This window comes from Sapajus apella, unplaced genomic scaffold (genome assembly GCF_009761245.1).
Source record: "Sapajus apella isolate SASKATOON/1434 unplaced genomic scaffold, GSC_monkey_1.0 scaffold130, whole genome shotgun sequence".
NCBI classification, from domain to species: Eukaryota; Metazoa; Chordata; class Mammalia; order Primates; family Cebidae; genus Sapajus; species Sapajus apella.
The window spans coordinates 742,075-764,815 of NW_022437070.1; the positions used below are offsets into that span (position 1 = coordinate 742,075).

General features: G+C 55.4%; 1 protein-coding gene across 3 annotated transcripts in view; it reads right to left on the minus strand.

Annotated features, from left to right (window-relative positions):
• DHX34 (DExH-box helicase 34) overlaps positions 1–22,741 on the minus strand; it is a 56,344-nt gene that overhangs the window by 14,390 nt on the left and 19,213 nt on the right. For all 3 annotated transcript variants that reach the window (XM_032262519.1, XM_032262518.1, XM_032262520.1), the window contains exons 4-13: positions 22,087–22,341; positions 20,328–20,430; positions 17,297–17,514; positions 12,260–12,434; positions 6,911–7,104; positions 6,180–6,281; positions 3,917–4,159; positions 3,511–3,684; positions 3,067–3,184; positions 2,227–2,330 (exon numbers count right to left, since the gene is read on the minus strand). In XM_032262519.1, the coding sequence (XP_032118410.1) occupies positions 2,227–2,330; positions 3,067–3,184; positions 3,511–3,684; positions 3,917–4,159; positions 6,180–6,281; positions 6,911–7,104; positions 12,260–12,434; positions 17,297–17,514; positions 20,328–20,430; positions 22,087–22,341 (1,686 nt within the window). The remainder of the gene's footprint in view (positions 1–2,226; positions 2,331–3,066; positions 3,185–3,510; positions 3,685–3,916; positions 4,160–6,179; positions 6,282–6,910; positions 7,105–12,259; positions 12,435–17,296; positions 17,515–20,327; positions 20,431–22,086; positions 22,342–22,741) is intronic.

Below are 22,741 nucleotides of genomic sequence, written 5' to 3' on the forward strand. Positions count from 1 at the left end.
CACAGAGACGCAGGTGCAGAGGGCCCGCAGCCACACACACACACACACAGACACGCAGGTGCAGAGGGTCCGCAGCCACACACACACACAGACACGCAGGGACAGAGCGCCCACAGCCACACACACACACACACACAGGTGCAGAGGACCTGCAGCCACTCACAGACACGCAGGGAAAGAGGGCCCGCAGCCACATACACACACACAGACACGCAGGTGCAGAGGGCCCACAGCCACACACACACACAGACACGCAGGGACAGAGGGCCTGCAGCCACACACACACACAGACACGCAGAGGGCCTGCAGCCACACACACACACACACAGACATGCAGAGGGCCTGCAGCCACACACACACACAGACACACAGGTGAAGAGGGCCCACGGCCACACACACACAGACACGCAGGGACAGAGGGCCCGCAGCCACTCCCACACAGACACGCAAGTGGGGCCCAGACTGACCACACGCTGCTCTGTGAGGACGAAGTCAGAGCTGTGGTTCCTTGTGTTGTGCCTCATAAGATGTTGGGGAAAATTCTCGGGGCTGGGGCTGGGGCAGACGACAGTGGAGGACTGGACACGTGTGGATGGTTTGGGGGCCGCAGATGGTACAGGAGGCTCCATCTGCTGTTCTGCCTGCTCATGTGAGGGCGAAGATTCTCCATCTCGCTCACTGCAACCCCCGCTCCCAGGTTTAGCCATTCTGCTGCCTCAGTCTCCGGAGTAGCTGGGATTACAGGTGCCTGCCGCCACACCCAGCTAATTTTTGTATTTTTAGTAGAGATTGGTTTCACCATGTTAGCCAGGCTGGTGTCAAACTCCTGACCTGATCCACCCACCTTGGCCTCCCAAAGTGCTGGGATTACAGGTGTGAGCCGGCCAGAGTGTAAACGAGCAGCACAGTGTAGGGAGAGCGCAGCAGCTCGGTGAGCACGCCTGTTCAGCTTCCTGCGCCCCGGCTGGTCGCCGACCCTGTCCCTCGGCCTGCGCACTGCCCACTTGCCCGTGCTCACACGAGCACCCAGCATCGCCCTTTTTTGGTTTGCCCTGTACCTCCCCCATCCTATTTGAGCCCCGTGAGCGTGGGGAGTTTGGTCGACGTGGACCACAGCTGCACCCCTGGCCCCCAGAACACTAACAGTGCCAGGCCCACCAGGCGGGCTCCAGGGACATGTGACACACACAGGAGTGACTGAGCCGCGCTGGCTTTCACGGTGTTGGTGGCAATCACAGTGCCAGCAAAACCCTGAGGCTCTGGGAGTGCTCGGGTTCCTCCCTCCCGTCCACGTTCTCAGGGACAAGCAGGCTGTGCTGACAGTGAGCGGGGAGGCCGGAGGGGGCGGCGTGACGCTGGAGCTCTGGCTCAGCCACCTGCTCACTGTGTCACTTAGGTGACATGTCCCCGCCCACACCTGAGCTTCAGTCCCCTCAATAAAGGGAGGCCCGCACGGCTGTGGGAGGACTCCAAGGCCAGGCCTCAATCACAGTAGGACGCTCAGGAGCACTGAGGGCAGGCCATGCAAAGTCCTCTGTGATCCGAGTTCAGCCTCAGCCTCCACCCAGGCCGCACCCTCCTCTCCCACCCAACGGCGGCTGGCCCTCCTGGCTGTGACCGTGTCCCAACTCTGCTCCGAAGCTCCGGGCTCCTGCCTCACTCGCCTCTCTGGCCTCATCTCCACGCGATCCCCCTGCCGACCGCACACCAGGCACATGTGTGCCTCGGAGCCTCTGTGCAGGCCACCCCACTGACGGGACACTCTGCCCCGACATCCACAGGGCTCTCCTCTTTGGGTCGCTGCTTGGAGCCACCAGGCAGCCTTACCTTGCACCACACCGTGTGCCCACCCTCACCCCCACACCCACCCTATTGCTCAGCACCACCCTCCCACACATAGCTCAGGGTGTCACTGTTACTGCTGTCACTGTGTCCCCTGCCACGGGAGCCCGGGACAGGAGGGGCTGGGTTGTGGCGTGGTTCCCTGCTGTGCCCTTGACTCCAGGCACAGCGCCTGGCACCCAGCAGGCACTCTGCAGGTAACTGTTGAGCAAGTTCATGAATGAGAGAAAAGGCCAGCAGCCACACCAATGGCCCAAGGCTGATGCCTGCAGCCAGCCCTGGTGGCAGGCAGCCCCTCCACACCCACCCTGGTGCCCCCACCCACCACCCTGGGCTCTCACATCTGGGCATGGGCGTGGGGGCGGGGGTGGCGCAGAGGCCCACCTGGAGGGCAGGGATGCGGACGCAGTTCACCAGGTACGGCTTGTTGGTCTCCAGCAGGGACACAAAGCTGAGGAGCTGGTGTTTGCTGCTCATCTTCTGGTCGTCTGAAAGGTTGAGGAGGACCGCTCAGGCCCACCCAGGCCCACCCAGGCCCACCCAGCCCACCTAGCCCACCTGGTCAAAGTACACATCGGTAGAAAGAATATGCTCACAGCTAGGTGCTGCAGCTCACAGCTGTAATCCCAGCACTTTAGGAGAGCAAAGCAGGCAGTTCACCTGAGGTCGGGAGCTCGAGACCAGCCTGACCAACATGAAAAACCCATCTCTACTAAAAATACAAATTAGTCGGGCATGGTGGCTCATAGCCTGTAATCCCAGCTACTAGGGAGGCTGAGGCAGAATTGCTTGAACCTGGGAGGCGTAGGTTGTAGTGAGCTGAGATCACGTCACTGTACTCCAGCTTGGGCAACAAGAGCAAAGGCGGGAGGGAAGGCAGAAGGGAAGGGAACACGCAGGACCCAGCTGGGAACAGGCAGCGCCCACAGGACAGGCCCCCTTGACCAGCGCTTGCTCAGTGGGCACAGCCACGCTGGCTGGGGCTGGCTATCACCAGCCATCACCACCTTAAAGAGGGCAACGCTCAGCAGGGGTGAGTCACCCAAGGCCACCCAGGGAGGCCTGGTACTGGACCCTCCCCCTCTGCGGGCCCCTGTCCGCAATCCCAGCACGGGTGGGTGTGGGAAGGACTGGGGGAGCCGCAGCCAGAGGTACTGGGGCGGCCATGGTATCCCTGCCCCTCACATCCTGGATAAGGGCTCTGTCTGCCTGGGCTTACTGTACCTCGGCTTCCATCGCAGCTGCCGGCCTCTGGCTCCCGTGCGTGCAGCACCTCAGGGCTGCCAGCAAAGACACAGGTGGGGTGCAGCACGGCACCCTGCTTGGCCTGCGTGTGGAAAATCTGCAGAGGATGGAGAGGAAGCACAGGCCCTCCCATGTTCTCTCTCCTCGGCCCGGGACACCTCTCCTCCATCCTCCAGGCCAGGTCCCCTCCTCCAGGAAGCCCTCCCTGACTCCTCCAAGTCTGGGTCAGGCGCCCCCTGTGGGCTCCCACAGGGCCCTGGGATCCCTAATCTCTGCCCATTCAGGTCTGTCCTCCCACTGGTCTGTGGGCACCATTGGGACACAGCCACGGTTGTTTCAGTCACCACTGCATCCCAGCATGGGACAGGCACTCAGGGAGTGCGTGACAAAGGACCAAACAGGATGGGACGGAACAGGCCCCACCTGGTCTGAGTCCTTTCGGCTGCTGTTGAAGGCGTCGGGGACGGCCAGCTGCGGGTACAGGCCCCGGCCCAGCACCAGCTTCAGCAGGGCGAGCTGCTCACGGCTCAAGTCCCGAGTGGAGCTGGCAGCGGCCTGCAGCTGTGCCAGGTCATGCCGGAGCTTGAACTTCACATCCTGGGGGGAACACGGGGAGGCAGAAGCTTAGGGGACCTTCCCTACTATCCCAGAGGCTCCTAGCATGATCTGCAGATGCCTGGGTCCTGCAGGTCCCTGGGGACAGGCGCCATCCATGGAAACCCGGCTCCTGAAAAGAGGACGGGGCCATGTCCCCCGAGACCCCCCAGCAGAGCCCAAGGCCCACCTTGCTAAACCCCACCCACCTACCCCCACAGCCCGTGCTGCCCACCTGGATGTCCACGCCATCGCCGGCTCCTGGGGGTGGGGGACCGGCCCGGTCCTCGTCGCTGGAGCCGCCGTCCTGCTCCTCCTGCAGCCGCAGCACCTTGCGCCTGCGCCCCGCACCCTCCTCGTGCTGGCGTTTCAGTTGGTGCAGGGCCCGGCGCTCGCGGCGCTGCTGCAGCCGGCTGTAGCTGTCCCCCGCCTGCACCGCCTGGGCCTCAGCCAGCAGCCCGTGGTCCTCCAGCAGCTCCTGCGGGCAGGTGGACACGGGTGACGGCCTTGGGACAGGCTCAGTGGGCTCTGGACACACACGGAAATGGGGACCCTCCCAGTGCCAGGGCTGCGAGAGACAGGCCCTCGCATAGTGCTGAGCACGGATCACTGCTCCAAGAGGGAGAGCTGTTCTCGCGTCAGCCGAGGGAACACGGGGGCCTAGAGCGGGAGGAGGCATCCAGTGCCTTCTCCCACAGCTGGCTCCACGCTCCAGCGACTGACCCACCTGCCCCTCGGGTCCTGCCTTCCTGCACAGCCCTGGTGGGCACCCTGCACTAGTGCTTCCCAGACTGGTCCTGGGGTATTGGAAACCTGGTGGGAATGCCAAGTCCTGGGCCTCATCCCAGAAAGCCCAAGTGGAGAGGGGAGGGGCCTGGGCAGGACTGGGCATCTGAACACAACAGACCCTCCAGCTGACCGTGCCCCGTGAAATCTCAGACGCCAGCCTCCCCCCACAACACCCTGTCAACAGTCCTCCAGTAACCCGATTTGGTTGGCCCCTCTTTTTCCTGCTGAGCTGTGACTGATGGAGGATGCAGGTGGGGGGGGAGGGAGGGAGGGAGAGTGAGTTCCATTAGACTGTGTACTCTGGCCCTCAGCTTGCCGATCTGTAACCAAAGGGAATGGGTCACATAGGGACTCTGATTCTATCCTCAATCCACGGGTAAAAGCATGGCAAAGGACCGGACAGCAGGTGTTTCTGCACTCAGATGGAGAATGGCCACGGAGGAGGTTCTCCGTGGCACGAGCAACAGAACTGCGTGGCCACAGGGAAAACCCAAATCCTTTTTTTTTTTTTTTTTTTTTTTGGGGATAGAGTTTTGCTCTTCTTGCCCAGGCTGGAGTACAGTGGCATGATCTTGGCTCACTGCAACCTCCACCTCCTAGGTTCAAGCGATTCTCCTGCCTCAGCCTCCTGAGTAGCCAAGATTACAGGCATGTGCCCCCACGCCCAGCTAATTTTGTATTTAGTAGAAATGGGGTTTCGCCATGTTGGTCACGCTGGTCTTGAACTCCTGAACTCAGGTGCCTCGGCCTCCCAAAGCACTGGGATTACAGGCGTGAGCCACTGCACCTGGCCAAAGCCCAAATCTTTTAGAGTTAAAGGAAAATCTCTCTGACCACCCGCTCACCTGAATTATCATCATCATCATCATCTTGCAAGCCCTCGTGGAGAACACCTGCGTGCTAGGTCTGCTCTGGACGCCCTGCACATATTAACCCATTTCATCCTCACGCGAAGCTGGGAGGCAGGTGCTTTTTTATTTTTTTTGAGGCGGAGTCTCACTCTGTCACCAGACTGAAGTGCAATGGTGTGTTCTTGGCTCACTGCTGCCTCCAACTCCCTGGTTCAAGTGATTCTCCTGCCTCAGCCTCACGAGTAGCTGGGACTACAGGTGTGCACCACCACGCCCAGCTAATTTTTGTATTTTTCATAGAGACGGGGTTTCGCCATGGTGGTCGGGATGGTCTCCATCTCCTGACCTCATCATCCGCCCGCCTCAGCCTCCCAAAGTACTGTGACTGCAGGTGTGGGCCACTGTGCCTAGCTGGCAGGGGCTGTTTTTATCCTCTTTTTTCAAGGGGAAGCTGAGCCCCAGAGACAAGCAGCAACCTGCCCAGAGCCACGCTGTCAGCAAATGACAGAGCCGGGATTCACGGCTGGCCTGTCTGGCCTCACATGCGCTGGCCCCCAACACAACCATAGGCTGCCTCCAGCACCACACCGGTGCAGCCAGCCAGTCCAGAGGGCGAGCTCTTCCTGAGGATGCTGCATGTCCACCGACTCCATCCGCCCCCCCCAAGGAAGCCCTCCTGGATTTCTGCTCCTTTTGCCCTGCCCAGCTGCCCCAATGCCTGGCCACTGGGTGGTGCGGGAAGCAGGTACAGGGTGGGACTCTGGTCCGACCGCTGTCCAGGAAGGGAGGGAGTGTTCTGGAGTGTGCTTGCACGCCGCTGCCTAGACAGGGCGGGCTTCCCCGCCTCCCGAGCCTCACCTTGAACTGGCGCCGAAGGTTGGCCATCTCGTACAGCCGGTGCTCCTCTATGCCCCGGCGGCGGCACCATTTGCGGGAGTTTCTGCTCCGTTCAGATTTCACCTGAACAAGTGGAGGAGCAGAAGCCAGGGTGTCAGGGCCAGACCCAACACCCAGAGCCCCAACACGGGCATCCCTCAGGGACACCTGCTCTCCTCCTTCCAGGTCTCATTCCAGTGCCCCCTCCTACGGGAAGCCCTCCCAGACTACCAATAAACTGGGTGAGACACCTTCTGGGCTCTCCCAGCTCCTTGGACTCCCCATTCCAGTCCTCTCTGGGTTGTCACTGTCACATCAGTGGTCTCCCTGCGCTGGGCTGTGAGCCCCGTGAGGCCAGGGCCAGGGTAGTTTTGGGATGGATGGGTGCCCAGCACTACAGTATGAGGCCAGGGCTAGAGCAGGGACTTAGGGCACATAGACTGGATATACGGAGGCCCCCCACTTTCTCCAGATGGCACGGGTTTTCATCAGTGCTCCAGAAACCCCAGGCTCCTCTCAGCCCCGGGCCTGGGCACGTGCTGTCCCGAGCCAACGGCATGGATGGTGGAGATGCGGCCCTCCCCAGGCAGGCCCCATCTGGGGTTCAGAGGTTCCCCAGGGTGGGGTTGAGCGTGGGACATGAGGAGGAGCAACAGCTGCAGAAGGCCTTGACCCTGGGCAGGGTGACAGAGGGGCCCCACTGCCAGCCTCACCTGCACCCAGGCGTTGAAGACATTGAAGAGGGTGAAAGGGTCACCCTGGTCGCTCTCCAGTGGCCGCCTCGCTGCTGCGCACTCCGGGCTGCTCTGGGCACTGCGGGTGAAGGGCGACTGGATGCTGAGCGCTGCAGCGATGGTGAGCACGGGCTCCGCCAGGCTGAACAAGGAGCCCAGGATCAGCATCTTCCCTGGAGCGGCGGACATGCGGCTGAGGCTCCTGGGGGCCAGGACAGGCACAGCCCTCGCCCCTTACCCCTCACGACTCGGGGCCCTGGCCCACCCTTCCGCCCGCCCTCCTGCTCCCATCTCCCTCCACCTTGCCCACCAAGGGCCTTGTGACCCAGATGGACAGACTCAAACCCATACGCTGCTTTCTGCTCCCGTGGCTGTGGGCCTCAGTTTCCCCATCTGTACGTTGGAGATGTCCACAGTGCCTGCCTCCTGGGACACACGGGAGATGCTGTCTAAGCGCTGGCTACTCCTGTCACAAGTTCCCCACTCTTCTATTTACAACCCTGCCTTGGTCTTTGCTCTGGGAGTTTTTTTTTTTTTTTTTTTTTTTTTGGAGACAGAATCTGACTCTGTTGCCAGGCTGGAGTGCAGTGGCATGATCTCGGCACACTGCAACCTCCACCTCCTGGGTTCAAGTGATTCTCCTGCCTCAGTCTCCCGAGTAGCTGGGACTACAGGCACGCGCTATCACACCCAGCTAAGTTTTGTATTTTTGGTTTTTTTTTGAGACGAGTCTTGCTCTGTCTCCAGGCTGGAGTGCAGTGGCGCAATCTTGGCTCACTGCAACCTCTGCCTCCTACAGGAGGAATGCCTATGGACTACAGGCGTGTGCCACCACACCCGGCTAATTTTTTGTATTTAGTAGAAATGGGGTTTCACCATGTCAGCCAAGACGGTCTCGACCTCCTGACCACGTGATCCACCCACCTTCGCTTCCCAAAGTGCTGGGATTACAGGCATGAGCCACCTCACCCAGCCTAATTTTTTTATTTTTCATAGAGAAGGGGTTTCACCATGTTGACCAGGCAGGTCTCAATTTCTTGACTTCATGATTCACCGGCCTCAGCCTCCCGAAGTGCTGGGATTACACACGTGAGCCACCGTGCCCGACCTCTGGTTCACCTCTTGAACCACCAGGGTGGACCTTTCTCTCCGCGCTAATGTGACCTATAAGCAAGTCCCTCTCACTCTGCCCTGGCACTGACTTGGGTGCCTGGCGCAGGATGAATGTTCTCCTGCCGCCTTTGTGTAAGTCGAGGTGGAGGTGGAAGAGGAAGGGCGGACGGAGAAAGACAGGGCAGGGGCTGGGACAGGCAGGGAAAGGGGAGGAGGGGCAGAGAGCCCGACAGGTAGGCCACAGAGAGGAAAAGTGGCAGGAACAGTCTCCCAGCGTGGCCAAAGAGCTGGCGACCACTGTCTCCATCTGGGAGCACTCCACAGCAGGGTTCTGGGCGCCCGAGCTGCCGCTGGACTTCCGGGGACTCCCTTCCCGCCTGGCCTCTGGCCTGTGCCTCATTTGTCTGCCTCATCCCCACTGTTTCCCTTAGCTGACTCTCTACAGTATCTGTCACAAAGCTGGCCTCGAGCGGATCCCTGAGGTCAGGAGTTCTAGACCAGTCTGGCTGCCATGGTGAAACGCTGACTCTACTAAAAATACAGAAATTGCCCGGTTTAGTGGCCGGCGCCTATAATCCCAGCTAGTCGGGAGGCTGAAGCAGGAGAATCACTTGAACCTGGGAGGCGGAGGATGCGGTGAGCCAAGATCGTGCCACTGCGCTCCAGTCTGGGTGACAAGAGTGAAACTCCATTTCAAAAGCAGCAACAAAAAACAAACCTTGCTGGTCTCATAAAACAAAGGGGGCCAGAAAGCAGGGCTCCGGGCTGGCCTGTGCAGGCCCCTCTCCTGTCCCAGGACGCCCCAGCTCTGTCACCAGGGGCAAGTGGCACCACCTCTCTGCACCACTGCTTCCCCGTCTATACACTGGGGGACAACAGCATTGTCCTCTCCTCAGGCTGCCAAGAGGACAGACTGCATCTCACACCGTGAAGCGCTCAGAACTCCACCCAGCAGAGGATGCCCAGCACAGGGTCATCCGGGCCTTTCAGTTCGCAGTCCCCCACGTGTGACCCTGAGCAGCAGTTCTGTGCCTCGTTTTCCCCCAGGGAAAGGGGGGGCACCTGCCCCCAGCCCTCAAGGAGATAAGGTGTGTGAGGCACTTAGCATCACCTCCAATCAAAGCCAGGCTTGCGCCATGCCCTCAGGAGCCTCCTGGGCCCAGCCTCAGTTTCCCCATCTGCATACTGGGGCGATCAGAGGCCCTGCCCTCAGCAGGTAAGGATGAAACAATGAAAAATCCAGAGCCTTTCACTGGCCCATGGCAAGTGCTCACGCTTCTCAGCTCAGATTCTCCCTACTCTAGTCCTGCCTCCTTCCAAAACAAAAATGAGGCCGGGCGCGGTGGCCCATGTCTGTCAGCTCAGCACTTAGGGCGGCTGAGGCAGGCGGAACACGTGAGGTCAGGAGTTCAAGACCAGCCTGGCCAACATGGTGAAACCCCGTCTCTACCAAAAATACAAAAATTAGCCAGGCGTGGTGGCACGTGCTTGTAATCCCAGCTACTTGGGAGACTGAGGTGGGAGGATCACTTGTCAGGAGTTCTTTCTGCGTTTGGGGGATCCTAGGTACCCCACCTGTCTGTGCCTCCCAAGGGAGGCCCTGTCATCACCCAAGTGCTGGGGAATCCAAGCGAGAGAGCCTGTCCTTCCTGTCACCCATGCACAACCTGGCACTTTGTGTCACATTCTCTGCAACACCCTTGCCAGCCAGACACCACAGACCACACCCAGCCTGTACTGGTGGCGTCTGTGTCAGGTGAGTGCCTGAGACACTAATGCTGCACCACAGGACAGCCACAAGAACAACAGGGTCAGAGGGCTGCTGGCCCCAAATCCCTCCAGATTTAACCCCTATTCCTGATGACACGCAGCATGAGGACCAGGAGCACCACATCAGTCACTGAATCCCTGAGATCAGGAGGGCGGGGAACTGAAATGGTCCCCATCGACCTCTGTGGACCCAGCCTTTCCAGATCCTTACAGAACCACCAGGTCGACTGATTCATTTTCTGGCCACCTTCAGCCACGTAGAACCCAGTTCCACTTACACACCTGCCATCTAATTCAAAGCTCCTCAGCGGGCCCCGCCCCTCCTGCACGCCTCTGTCCAGGTGTCACTGTTCTCTGAGGCCTCCCAGGGCAGCCGCAGAACGCTGCTCCCAGCCCCCATTGCGTCCACTGCAGTTCACGCCCGCGGAGCAGGATCAGCAGCTGACATTCCCGTGTTTCACTCATTTATCTGCCCCGTCCATCTCCCGTTACATGTGAGCTCCATGAAGGAAGGAGTTTTATTTTCTTCACTGTTGCATCTCTGGCATCTAGAATAGGACCTGGTACAGAGCTGGTGCCAAAAATTATTTAATGAAAGGGCCAGGCACCATAATCCCAGCACTTTGAGAGGTCGAGGTGGGCAGATCACTTGAGGTCAGGAGTTCAAGACCAGCCTGGCCCACATGGCAAAACCCTGTCTCTACCAAAAAAAACAAATATTGGTAGGGCACAGTGGCTCATGCCTGTCATCCCAACACTTTGGAAGGCCGAGGTGGGCAAATCACTTGAGGTCAGGAGTTTGAGACCAGCCTGGCCAACCTAATGAAACCCTGTCCTTTACGAAGAATACAAAAATTAGCCAGGCACAGTAGCATGCACCTGTAATCCCAGCTATTCAAGGAGGCTGAGGCAGGAGAATCGCTTGAACCCAGGAGGTGGCAGTGAGCCGAGGTCATGCCACTGCACTCCAGCCGGGGGACAGAGAGAGAACTCTATCAAAACAAAAATTAGCTGGGTATGGTGACGTGTGCCTATAGTCCCAGCTACGCGAGAGGCTGAGGCAGGAGAATGCAGCGAGCTGAGATCACAACACTGCACTCGGAGCGAGACTCCATCTCGAAATAATGAATGAATGACGGGACTGTTGGTCAGTATCTCCCGCCTTCTCCCTCTCACTCCGTTCCAGCCACACCGGCCTCCCTGCCGCTCCCCTAGCAGCAGGACGCGCGCCCCACAGGGCTCTACACTGGCTGTTCCCTCTGCCTCAACGCCCTCGTGCGGTATCTGCGCTGTCCAATACGGCCACCTCTGGCCTCACATGGCTGCTAAACACCTGAACGTGGCTGGTCCAAACCAAGATTTCCAAGACGTCGTGTGGTAAAAAAGAACATCAAATCTTGCAAAAATGTTTGCATTCTTTATGTTGAAATTTGGATGTTTTAGGTGTATAAGCTTAAATCAGCTATTTTAGTGAAATTAATCTCACCTGTTTCTTTTTGCTTTTTTTTTTTTTTTTTTTTTTTTGACATGGAGTCTTGCTCTGTTGCCCAGGCTGGAGTGCAATGGCGCGGTCTTGGCTCACTGCAACCTCCGCCTCCCAGGTTCAACATCTCAGCCTCTCTAGTGGCTGGGATTATAGGTGCATGCCACCACACCTGGCTAATTTTTGTTTTTTGTAGCGACAGGGTTTCACTATGTTATTCAGGCTGGTCTCGAACTCCTGACTTCATGATCCAACTGCCTTGGTCTCCCAAATTCCTGGGATTATAGCGCCCAGCCTCTTTTTGCTTTTTTCAATGTAGTTACTGGAAAGCTTTAAATTACATACAAGATTCACATTCTATTTTCATATTTCTTTTTTTTTTTTTTTGTAGAAACCAGGCTTTTGCCATGTTATCCAGGCTGTTTTCAAACTCCTGGGCTTTAGCAATCCACCTGCTTCACCCTCTCAAAGTGCTGGGATTATACACATGGGCCACTGTGTCAGCCATATTTCTCTACTTCCGCTGACAAGCATGTTCTAGTGTTTACATGGCTCCTACCCCTCATCTCCATTTCTCTGCACAGATGTTACCTCCCCCGTGGGGTCTGCCTTGAGGCCTGTATTATAAACTGCAACTCCCCAGTTCCCCTGCCCGACATCCAGCACTCCCCACTCCCCACGCCATTGTTTCTTCTCTCCAGAACACTAAGCACCATCTGATCTACTCTGCCTTCTCCTTTTTTGTTCTAATTTATTGCTGGTCTTCACCAAACTGTCAGCTCCCTGAGGCCAGAGATTTGTGTCCATTCTGTCCACTGCTATATGCCCAGCACCTAGAACAGTGCCTGGCCCAGAGCACTAGTGAATAAAGTAACTGCACCCAGGGAACAAACAGACTTCCTCCCAGGTTACTCAAAGACTGAGGTGTGCCCTGCGTGATCACGAAGCAGGTGGGTACTCACCAATCACGACATCCACAGGCAGCTGGGCCAGCAGGGACCCGATGGGCGTGAGGGCCTCTGAGCTGTCCAGGGCTCCCTGGTCCCGGAGGTAGAGGATGGCGGTTTCCAGGCTCGCTGGTGGTGGGGGCTCAATGAAGGGGAAGGTTCGGGGGTCCCCCACGCTCATGCTCTTCATCTGGAATAAGCAAAACCCCCAAGATTGGGGAACACATGAGCTACTGTGCAGCACACGGGGGCTCAGGGATCACAAACTCATGACATTTTAAAATCCCCAGGGTTGGCCGGGCAAGGTGGCTCATGCCTGTAATCCCAGCACTTTGGATTACTTTAAGGCAGGTGAATCACAAGGTCAGCAGATCAAGACCAGCCTAGTCAACATGGTGGAACCCTGCCTCTACTAAAAGTACAAAAATTAGATGGGCATGGTGGCGTGCGCCTGTAATCCCAGCTGCTCGAGAAGCTGAGGCAGGAGAATCGCTTGAACCTGAGTGGTGGAGGTTGCAGTGAGCTGAGATCATGCCACTGCACTCCAGCCTGGGCAGTAAGAGTGAAACTCCATCTCAAAAAATAATTTCCTAGTGTCAGCAGGGCACGGTGGCTCACACCTATAATCCCAGCACTTTGGCACGCCGAGGCAGGTGGATCACTTGAGGTGAGAAGTTCAAGACCAGCCTGGCCAACATGGTGAAACCCTGTCTCTACTAAAAATACAATAATTAGCCAGGTGTGGTGGCACACGCCTGTAATCTCAACTATTCAGGAGGATGAGTCGAGAACTGCTTGAACCCAGAGGGCAGAGGCTGCAGTGAGCCACGATCGCACCACTGCACACCAGCCTGGGTGACAGAGTGAGTTTCCATCTCAAAAATAAAATTCCCAATGTCAAGATGCATTGTACAGAGGCAGGCAAGGAGGACTGCTGTCTCTGCGTCTGTCTGCCTAGCACATCTTCCCCTAGACCCTGAACATGGAGGAAGGTCACATGACCTGAGCTGGACCAATCAGAATCCACCCCTAAGATACAAAACTGGAGCCAGGAAAAGCACTCCCAGCATCCTCTCTGGCTGTGGCCGAGATGGAAGCCTATCTTATTAACCCAGAACTGCTGTGGCCTTTGACTCTGTCCGTTACTTGGAAATGGGCCCATCTACAGCAAATGGAGAAATCCCTGGATTGTTCCTTGGTCAGACATGCCGCCTCACAAATGCACAAAATGGAAAAATCCCCCTTTCTACCTACAATATTTCAATTGTGTTTCTCTCACTTGCAACCAAAAGAACCCCAATTAATGGAGAGGCCCAGGCAGGCAGCAGGTGCTGGGAGAGTAAAGTGAAAGCATACGTCCACCCCGGAGCCCAGCGTGGCATACGTAAGCAAACAGCACTTCTCTGGCGAGTGGAAGGAGAGGGTGGCAAGGCAGCTCATGTGAAGGCTAGAGAGTGAGAAGGAGGCTGAGAGAGCCTGTCCTTGGCCTTGATCCAAAGGCAGCAGAAGTTCTGACATCCACCTGACAAGCAGCAATTGCTCCTTCCTCCCAGCTGACCAAGCCTTGATGCTGTCTAGGAGTTCACCCAATACTCAATTACAAACGTTTATAGGCTGGGGCGCAGTGGCTCACGCCTGTAATCCCAGCACTTTGGGAGGCTGAGGCAGGCAGATCATCTGAGGTCAGGGGTTCGAGACCAGCCTGGCCAACATGGTGAAACCCTGTCTATACTAAAAATACAAAAAGTAGCCAGGCCTGGGGGCACATAACTGTGGTCCCAGCTATTTGGGAGGCTGAGGCAGGAGAATCACTTGAGCCCGGGAGGCGGAGGTTGCAGTGAACCAAGATCATGTCATTGCCCTCCAGTCTGGGCAACAGCAAGACTCTGTCCCAAGATAAAAATAAAAAATAAAACCTTTACATTAGAAGCTCCAATTTAAAGAGGAGGAGGGCAGGGCATGGTTTTTTTTAAGTCCTCCAGGTATTTCTAGTATGCGGCTGGGGCTGAGACTGCTCTGATCAACTCAGGCAATGCCACATCCTTGGACAACTGCCGGTCATAGGATGGACACCCATGACCTAGTTCTGCTGACACGAGACGATGAGAAACTGGCCAGAGGCCTCTGGAAAATGTTCCCATGGCCAGCTGGATGAGGTGGCTCGCACCTGTAATCTCAGCACTATGGGAGGCCGAGGAAGGTAGATCACAAGGTCAGGAGTTCGAGACCATCATGGCCAATACGGTCAAACCTCATCTCTATTAAAAATACAAAAATTAGCTGGGTATGGTGGCAGGTACCTGTAGTCCCAGCTATTCGGGAGGCTGAGACAGGATAATCGCTTGAACCCAGGAGGCAGAGGGTGCAGTGAGCCGAGACTGCACTACTGCACTCGAGCCTGGGTGACAGAGCAAGACTCCATCTCAAAAAAAAAGAAAGAAAAGAAAATACTCCCATGGCCTTAAAAATTAGACCCATAGAGAAGGACAGTTCCTTGCTTCTGCCTCCAGATACTAAAGGAGAAGGAGGTGATGCCCACAGTGACTGGAGCCTGTGACACTCACGAAGCTGGCTCTGACGCCTAGTGGCCTCAGATGGAGCCCTGACTCTTACACTTGCCAGCTGTGTGACCTGGGGCAAATTATTTTCTCTCTGTGCATCCTTCTCCTGGTCCAAAAATTAGGTTAAGATTACGTACCCCATGGATGTGTGTGTGTGTGTGTGTGTGTGTGTGTGTGTGTGTGAGAGAGAGAGAGAGAGAGAGAGAGACAGGGTCTGCTCTATCACCCAGGCTGGAGTGCAATGGTACAATCAAGGCTCACTGCAGCCTCGACTTCCTGGGCTCAAGCGATCCTCCTGCCTCAGCCTCCTGCATGGGACCACAGGTGTGTACCACCACACCTGACAAATTTTTAAATTTTTTGTAGTCAAGGCCTCGCCATGCTGCCCAGGCCGGCCTCGACCTCCTGGCCTCAAGCAATCCTCCCGCCTCAGCCTCCCAAAGTGCGGGGATGATAAGCATGAGCCACCCACTGTGCCTGGCAGCACTGGCATTTTTTTAAAAAGACAAAATTGAACAGAATAGAAAATAGTGTGCGCCTCTTGCCAGAAGGGCACTGGTTTGTGCTACACCCACACGGAGTCTATGGTACACACCATCAACCACTCCCCACTTTCCTTTTTCTCTCATTCCCAAGCACAAGGACTACACTTCCCAGCCTCCCTCACAGTTGGGCGTGGCCATGGGACTGAGGACTGACCAGGCGCGGTGAGGGCAAGGAGGGTATGTCCCTTGCAGGCCCATCCTGCAAACACTTCTGTACTCATTTCCCACGCCCTTGACCCTTTGGGTGGCTGGATGGAGAGGCAGGAAAAGCCCTCGGGGGCAGGGGTGATGGAGCCACAAGAAGGAAGGAGCCTGGGTCCCTGAATAAAAAAAAAACTGCCTGCCAACCTGTAAACTACCATTCTGCTGTTGGCCATTTCAAGACCGTAACTGTCTTGGCAATCTAACCTTTGCTAAATTAACAAATGAGATACAAATAGTGACATAAAACATATTGAGAAACCCTGGTTTTAAAAGCCCTTTCCTGCTGGGTTTCCTGTTACAGTTGAAAGCATTCTGATTGAGTCACTGGTTCTTCCTTTGACCCTGTGGAATTTGTTTTGTTTTGTTTTGCTTTGAAATGGAGTCTTGTCCAGGCTGGAGTGCTGAGGCAATAGAGGACTTAAAAAACCCGTGCCCTTGGCCAGGTGCGGTGGCTCAGGCCTGTAATCCCAGCACTTTGGGAGGCTGAAATGGGTGGATCACCTGAGGTCAGGAGTTTGAGACCAGCCAGGCCAACATGGTGACATGGTGACACCCCATCTCTATTAAAAAAACAAAAAAAAGCCAGGCGCGGTGGCTCACGCTTGTAATCCCAGCACTTTGGGAGGCTGAAGCGGGTGGATCATGAGGTCAAGAGATCGAGACCATCCTGGTCAACATGGTGAAACCCCGTCTCTACTAAAAATACAAAAATTAGCTGGGCATGGTGGTGCACGCCTGTAGTCCCAGCTACTCGGGAGGCTGAGGCAGGAGAATTGCTTGAACCCAGGAGGCGGAGGTTGCGGTGAGCCGAGATCACGCCATTGCACTCCAGCCTGGCTAACAAGAGCGAAACTCCGTCTCAAAAAAAAAAAAAAAAAAAAAAAAACCTATGCCCTGCCCTCTGCCTCTTTAAATTAGAGCTTCTAATATAAAGGTTTTATTTTTATTTTTTACTGTTATCTTGGGACAGAGTCTTGTTCTGTCGCCCAGGCTGGAGGGCAGTGGCATGATCTTGGTTCACTGTAACCTCCGCCTCCCGGGTTCAAGCAATTCTCCTGCCTCAGCCTCCCGAGAAGCTGGGATTACAGGCACACCACACCACACCTGGCTAATTTTTTGTGTTTTTAGTAGAAACTGGTTTCACCATATTTGCCAAGCTGTTCTCAAACTCGTGACCTCAAATTATCTACCTGCCTTGGCCCACCAAAGTGCTGGGGTTAGAGGTGTGAGCCACCTCGCCCAGCTGACGCTGTGGCTTTAAGGAACAATTCTCCCTTCAACGTGGGTTTGGATTTGGAAGGGATGAGTTCCCCTCAGTGGCTTGGCTAGCCCTATCCTTCCTGGTCCTGAAACTCTAGAATTGGTCCTATGTAAATGCCTCTTGGCTGCCCGGGCACCATGGCTCATAATCCCAGTACTTTGGAAGGCCAAGATGGGAAGATCGCTTGAGCTCAGGAGTTTGAAACCAGCCTGGGCAACATAGCAAAACCTGATCTCCACTAAAAATAAAAAAACAGCCAGGTGTAGTGGTGTGGCCCTGTGGTCCCAGCTACTTGGGAGGTGGCGGTGGGAGGGTCATGTGAGCCTGTAAGATGGAGGCTGCACTGGGCTGTGATCACAGCACTGCACTCCAGCCTCCGTGACAAAGCGAGATCCTAGCTCAATATAAAATAAAACAGGCCTCCTGGGTTCCTCCCTGTGCCAGCGGTCAGGATATAGTCCCCTTTCTGCCCATGCCTCACCTGCAGCACCAATGAGTCCAGGGCTACCCTCCGAATTTCCGGGACAGGGTAGGGGGCGAAGGCGTCATAGTCCGATTCGGCATAGAGGCGGAAGCAGACTCCGGGGCCCGTGCGGCCCGCCCGACCTTTCCGCTGCTCTGCGCTGGCCTGGCTGATCCAGAACTCCTGCAGCCGCTGCAGATGGGCCTGCGGGTCGTAGCTCATCTCCTTCACCTTCCCTGGGTGACAGCAATGAAGGAAGGAAGTCTGCATGCGGCCGGCCATACTCCAGCTGCGCGCTGACACCCTCCTCACTCCTGTCTTGTTAATGCTAACCAGGGGTTATTCTGGGCCCAACTGTGACATTCTGCCCATTTATTCGTTCATTCCTTACTCACACATTTTTTTTTTTTTTTGAGATAGGGTGTCACTGTCTCCCAGACTCAATCACATCTTACTGCAGCCTCAACCTCCCAGGCTCAAGCGATCCTCCCCGCTTAGCCTCCCGAGTAGCTGGGAGTAAAGGTGCATGCCACCACATCTGGCTAATTTTTTGAAGAGATGGGATTTCCAAACCTGACCTCAAACTCCTGATCTCAAGCAATCTGCCTGTCCCGGCCTCCCAAAGTGCTGGGATTACCGGCCACTGCACCGGGCCTCTCACTCACACGTCTTGTCTTTTCATTTATTTTCCCAAGTCTTTGCTTCTTCAGAGGTTCACTTATCCAATAAAGACTTATTAAGCACCTACTATTCACCAGGTGCTGCACTAGGCATAGGGAACAGCAATGAGCTGAACAAAGGCCTTAGTCTCACAGGACTGAACAGAGCACCTTATTTCCTCCAGTGTCACACCAACCTTTCTTCACATTTTTTTTTTTTTTTTTTTTTCCCCGAGACAGAGTCTTGCTCTGTCACCAGGTGCCAGGCTGGAGTGCAATGACGCGATCTCGGCTCACTGCAACTTCCGCTTCCCAGGTTCAAGCAATTCTCCTGCCTCAGCCTTCTGAGTAGCTGGAACTACAGGCGTGCACTATCATACCCAGCTAATTTTTATATTTTAGTAGAGATGGGATTTCACCATGTTGGCCAGGATGGTCTCGATCTCTTGACCTTGTGATCCACCCACCTTGGCCTCCCAAAGTGCTGGGATTACAGGCGTGAGCCACCATGCCCAGCCACATTCTCTTTTCTTTCTTTTTTTTTTTTTTTTTTTGAGATGGAGTTTCACTCTTGTTGCCCAGGTTGGAGTGGCAATGGCGCGATCTCAGCTCACTCCACATCCCAGGTTCAAGAGATTCTCCAGCCACAGCCTCCCAAGTAGCTGCGACTGAGATTACAGGAACTCGCCACCACGCCCAGCTCATTTTTGTATTTTTAGCAGAGATGAGGTTTCACTGCGTTGGCCAGGCTAGTCTTTAACTCCTGACTTCAGTAATCCCAAAGTACTGGGATTACAGGCATGAGCCACCGTGCCCGACCTGTTTTTTTAATTTCTTTTTTTTTTTTTTTTTTTTTTGAAACAAAGTCTTACTCTGTTGTCCAGGCTTGAGTACAGTGGCACAATCACAGCTCACTGCAGCCTCAACTTCCTGGGCTTAGGTGATTCTCCCGCTTCAGCCTTCTGAGCAGCTGAGACTACAAGAATGCACCACCACGCCTGGCTAATTTTTATATTGTTAATAGAGATGGAGTTTCGCCACGTTGCCCAGGCTGGTCTCGAACTCTTGACTTCAAGTGATCCACCCACCTTGGCCTCCCAAAGAGCTGGGCTACAGGCGTGAGCCACTGCAGCCGGTCTAAAATGTCTTAATAGCACATGAAATTATGAACCATTTTACTATCCATGGCATCCCAGAGTTGATACAACCAGGTAGCTGCTAACACTTACTGAGTGACGGCTCTGTGCCAGGCACTGTCTAAGACACCTAAGTGTATTACGTGATTTAATCCTCATAACCTGAGGAAGGGCCTGTCACTGCCATTTTACAGATGAGCAAACCGATGCAGGAAGTGTGAGTCACATGAGCCCATCCACACAGCCGGCATTGAGCCTGGCCAGGCAGGCTGCAGCATCTCCAAACGCTATCCTATGCTGACTTCCCAGCGAACCTTCCAGTCAGGAAGACAGAAAGTGAGCAAACAGAGCAGCACCTATAAAACAGAATGCCAGGCTGGGCGCAGTGGCTCACAGCTGTCATCCCGGCACTTTGGGAGGCTGAGGCAGGGGGATCACTTAAGGTCAGGAGTTCAAGGCCAGCTGGCCAACATAACAAAACCCCATCTCTACTAAAAATACAAAAACTAGCCAGGCGTGGTGGCGCTCATCTGTAATCCCAGCTACTTGGGAAGCTGAGGCAGGAGAATCACACGAACCCGGGAGGCAGAGGTTGCAGTGAGCTGAGATGGCACCACTACACTCCAGCCTGGGTGACAGAGCCAGACTCTGTCTCAAAAAAAAAAAAATAGAATGTCAGTCCGCCTCATATGAGAAGCAACAGTGGATGGAGAAGGAAGAGGGGTCTATCTCTTAGATCATAGACAGGGTGGGCCTCTCTGATGGGGGACATTTATGCGGGCCCTGAAATGAGTGAGGGCCCCAGCTGTGTGGACATCTGGAGAAAGACGGCTCCCAGCAGAGAGGACAGTACATGCAAAGGCCCCGGGCAGAAGCAGACTTGGGAGGTGTGAGAAAGAAGATGTTGCCACTGCTGCCTGGCCCCACACGCCATCTTCCAGCACCCCAATTCCGGAAATCCAAACCTGAAATGCTCCAAAACCTGAAATCTTTTCAGCGCTAACGTGACCCTCCAATGAAATGCTCACTGGAGGATTTTAGGTTTTTGGATTTGACATGGTCAGATAATTAGATGGATACAAATACTCCAAATTCCAAAAAATCCAAAATTCCAGACGCTTCTGGTCCCAAGCATTTTTGATATGGGGAAGTCAACTGTACATCCTGCTTCGAGCCACACTCGCACACCTCTGGACCCCACGTTCCTCTCTAAGTCCTTGGGGGTGGTGGGTAGGGGCTCGTGGTGGTCCTTACCAGAATCTACTACAAAGCGGATCCCGTCAATGGTGACTGAGGTCTCAGCGATGTTGGTGGAGAGGATGCATTTTCGGACTCCAGGGGGTGCCACATCAAACACCTGGGGGAAAGGGAGGAGGCGGTGGCCAGAACTCACTCAGCCCTGACTGACCTGTGTGTCCAATTTCCCGCCCATCCCCATGTCGGCAGCTTCCCTGGAACCCTTTCCTCCTCCAGAGACCTCCCTCTTGGATACGGCTCACCATCCACCCCATCACCTGGGCCATCCGGGGCCCCCCGCCAGCCTCAGAGTCTTGCTCCATCACCTAGGCTGGAGTATAGTAGCACGATCTTGGCTGAATGCAACCTCCACTTCCCAGGTTCAAGCAATTCTCCTGCCTCAGCCTCCTAAGCAGCTGGGATTACAGGTGCCTGCCACCATGCCCGGCTAATTTTTGTATTTTTAATAGAGACAGGATTTCACCATATTGGCCAGGCTGGTCTTGAACTCCTGACCTCAGGTGATCCACCCTCCTTTGGCCTCCCAAAGTGCTGGGATTATAGGTGTGAGCCACCATTCCCGGCTCCCTACCTGAACATCTTGAACTTTTTTTTTTTTTTTGAGACAGGGTCTCAGTCTGTTGCCTAGGTTGGAGTGCAGTGTGTGATCACAGCTCACTGTAGCCTTGACCTCCCGAGTTCTTGTGATCCACCTGCATCAGCCCCTCAAGTAGCTGGGGTTACAGACATGAGCCACCACACCAGGCCACCTTGAACATTTCTGGAAGTCCTTCCCTCCTCCCGTGGCCCAGCCCCCGCCCTGGTCCAGGCCTCTCCTCGCTCCGCTTCCCCTCATATCTCTGGCCTTTAGACTCACACGGCAGCCAGAGGGATCTGCTGAAGCACAAACCAGCAGTCCCCCGGCTAAGGGGCCAAGGTGGGAGGATCACTTGAGCTCAGGAGTTTGAAACTAGGCAACATAGTGAGAACTCTTTGCTACTAAAATTAAAAAAAAAAAAATTAATGGAAGCCAGGCGCAGTGGCTCACACCTGTAATCCCAGCACTTTAGGAGACCATCAAGCAGATCATTTGAGGTCAGGAGTTCGAGACCAGCCTGTGCAACATGGTGAAACCCCGTCTCTACCGAACATATAAAGGATTAGCCAGACTTGGGGGTGGGTGCCTGTAGTCCCAGCTACTTGGGAAGCTGAGGCAGTAGAATCACTTGAACCAGGAGGTGGAGGTTGTGGTGTGCTGTGATCACGGCACTGCACTCAAATCTGGGCAGCAGATGGAGACTTCATCTCAAAAAAAAAGAAAAATTAACAGAGTGTAGTGACGTACACCTATAGTTGCTACTTGGAGGATTAAGGAAAGAGGATCGCTTGAGCCCAAGTCAAGGCTGCAGAGAGCTCCGATCATGCCACTGCACTCCAGCCTGGACCACAGAGCAAGACACAGCCTCACTGCTCAGTTTCGGGCTGTTTCCATGCTGCAACAGAGGGGCGGAGCAGCTGTGACAGACAGAGCCCATGCCCACAGGGTTGACCAACTCTACTCCGACCCTTTACACAAAGTTTGCTGACCTCTGGTTGACAGCATGGGCTCCCGGGCCAAACTACCTGGGTTCGCAGCCTGGCTCTGCCACTGGATGTCTGTGACTCTGCACAGGTGCAGCCCCCCCAAGACCTGCATTTGTGGAGGGACGCGAGTCCTGTGTGCAGCTGCCCCAATTCATGCAGACCCCCGCCCTCCCACTCAGGCTTCCTGCCATACCTTGTCCTGGTCGGCCACAGACAGGGCACTGTGCAGCGGCAGCACCACCCAGCGCTGGGTGTGGCTGGCATAGGTCTGGGCGGCCTCCAGCACGGCGCTGATCTCCGCCATGCCGCTGAGGAAGACGAGGAGGTCACCCCGCTCCTCAGGCGGGTACTTGTGGTCAATGGACTCCAGCACCCTCAGGAAAGGCCGCGGGTCCAGCTTCTCCGACTTGGACGTGGTCGGCTCTGCCTCCTGCGGCTGGTACACAACCTGAGAGGAGACAGCCCCAAGTAGAAGCACAGCCTGTCCCTCCAGCTCAGAGCAATGGGCCGGGGAGGCTACGGGCTGACAGGGGAGACCAGAGGCTGACGGAGAAGATGCAGGGTGGCTGGTCCAGGCTGGTGGGCAATGCTGTTCCATGCAGTCATTCAGGGATCTAGGCTCCTCCTTTCTCATTACTCTACCATCTCACTGGGCAGGATTTCTCAAAGTCAGCAAGACTGACATTTCAGTCTGGATAATTCCTTGTTGTGGGGCTGTCCTGTGCATTGCAGGATACTTAGCAGCAACCCTGGCCCCTACCCACTAGATGCTAGTGGTCTTCTCTCTGGTTGTGACTATTAAAAATGTCTCCAGATATTGCCACATGTTCCCTGGGGGGCAAAACCAC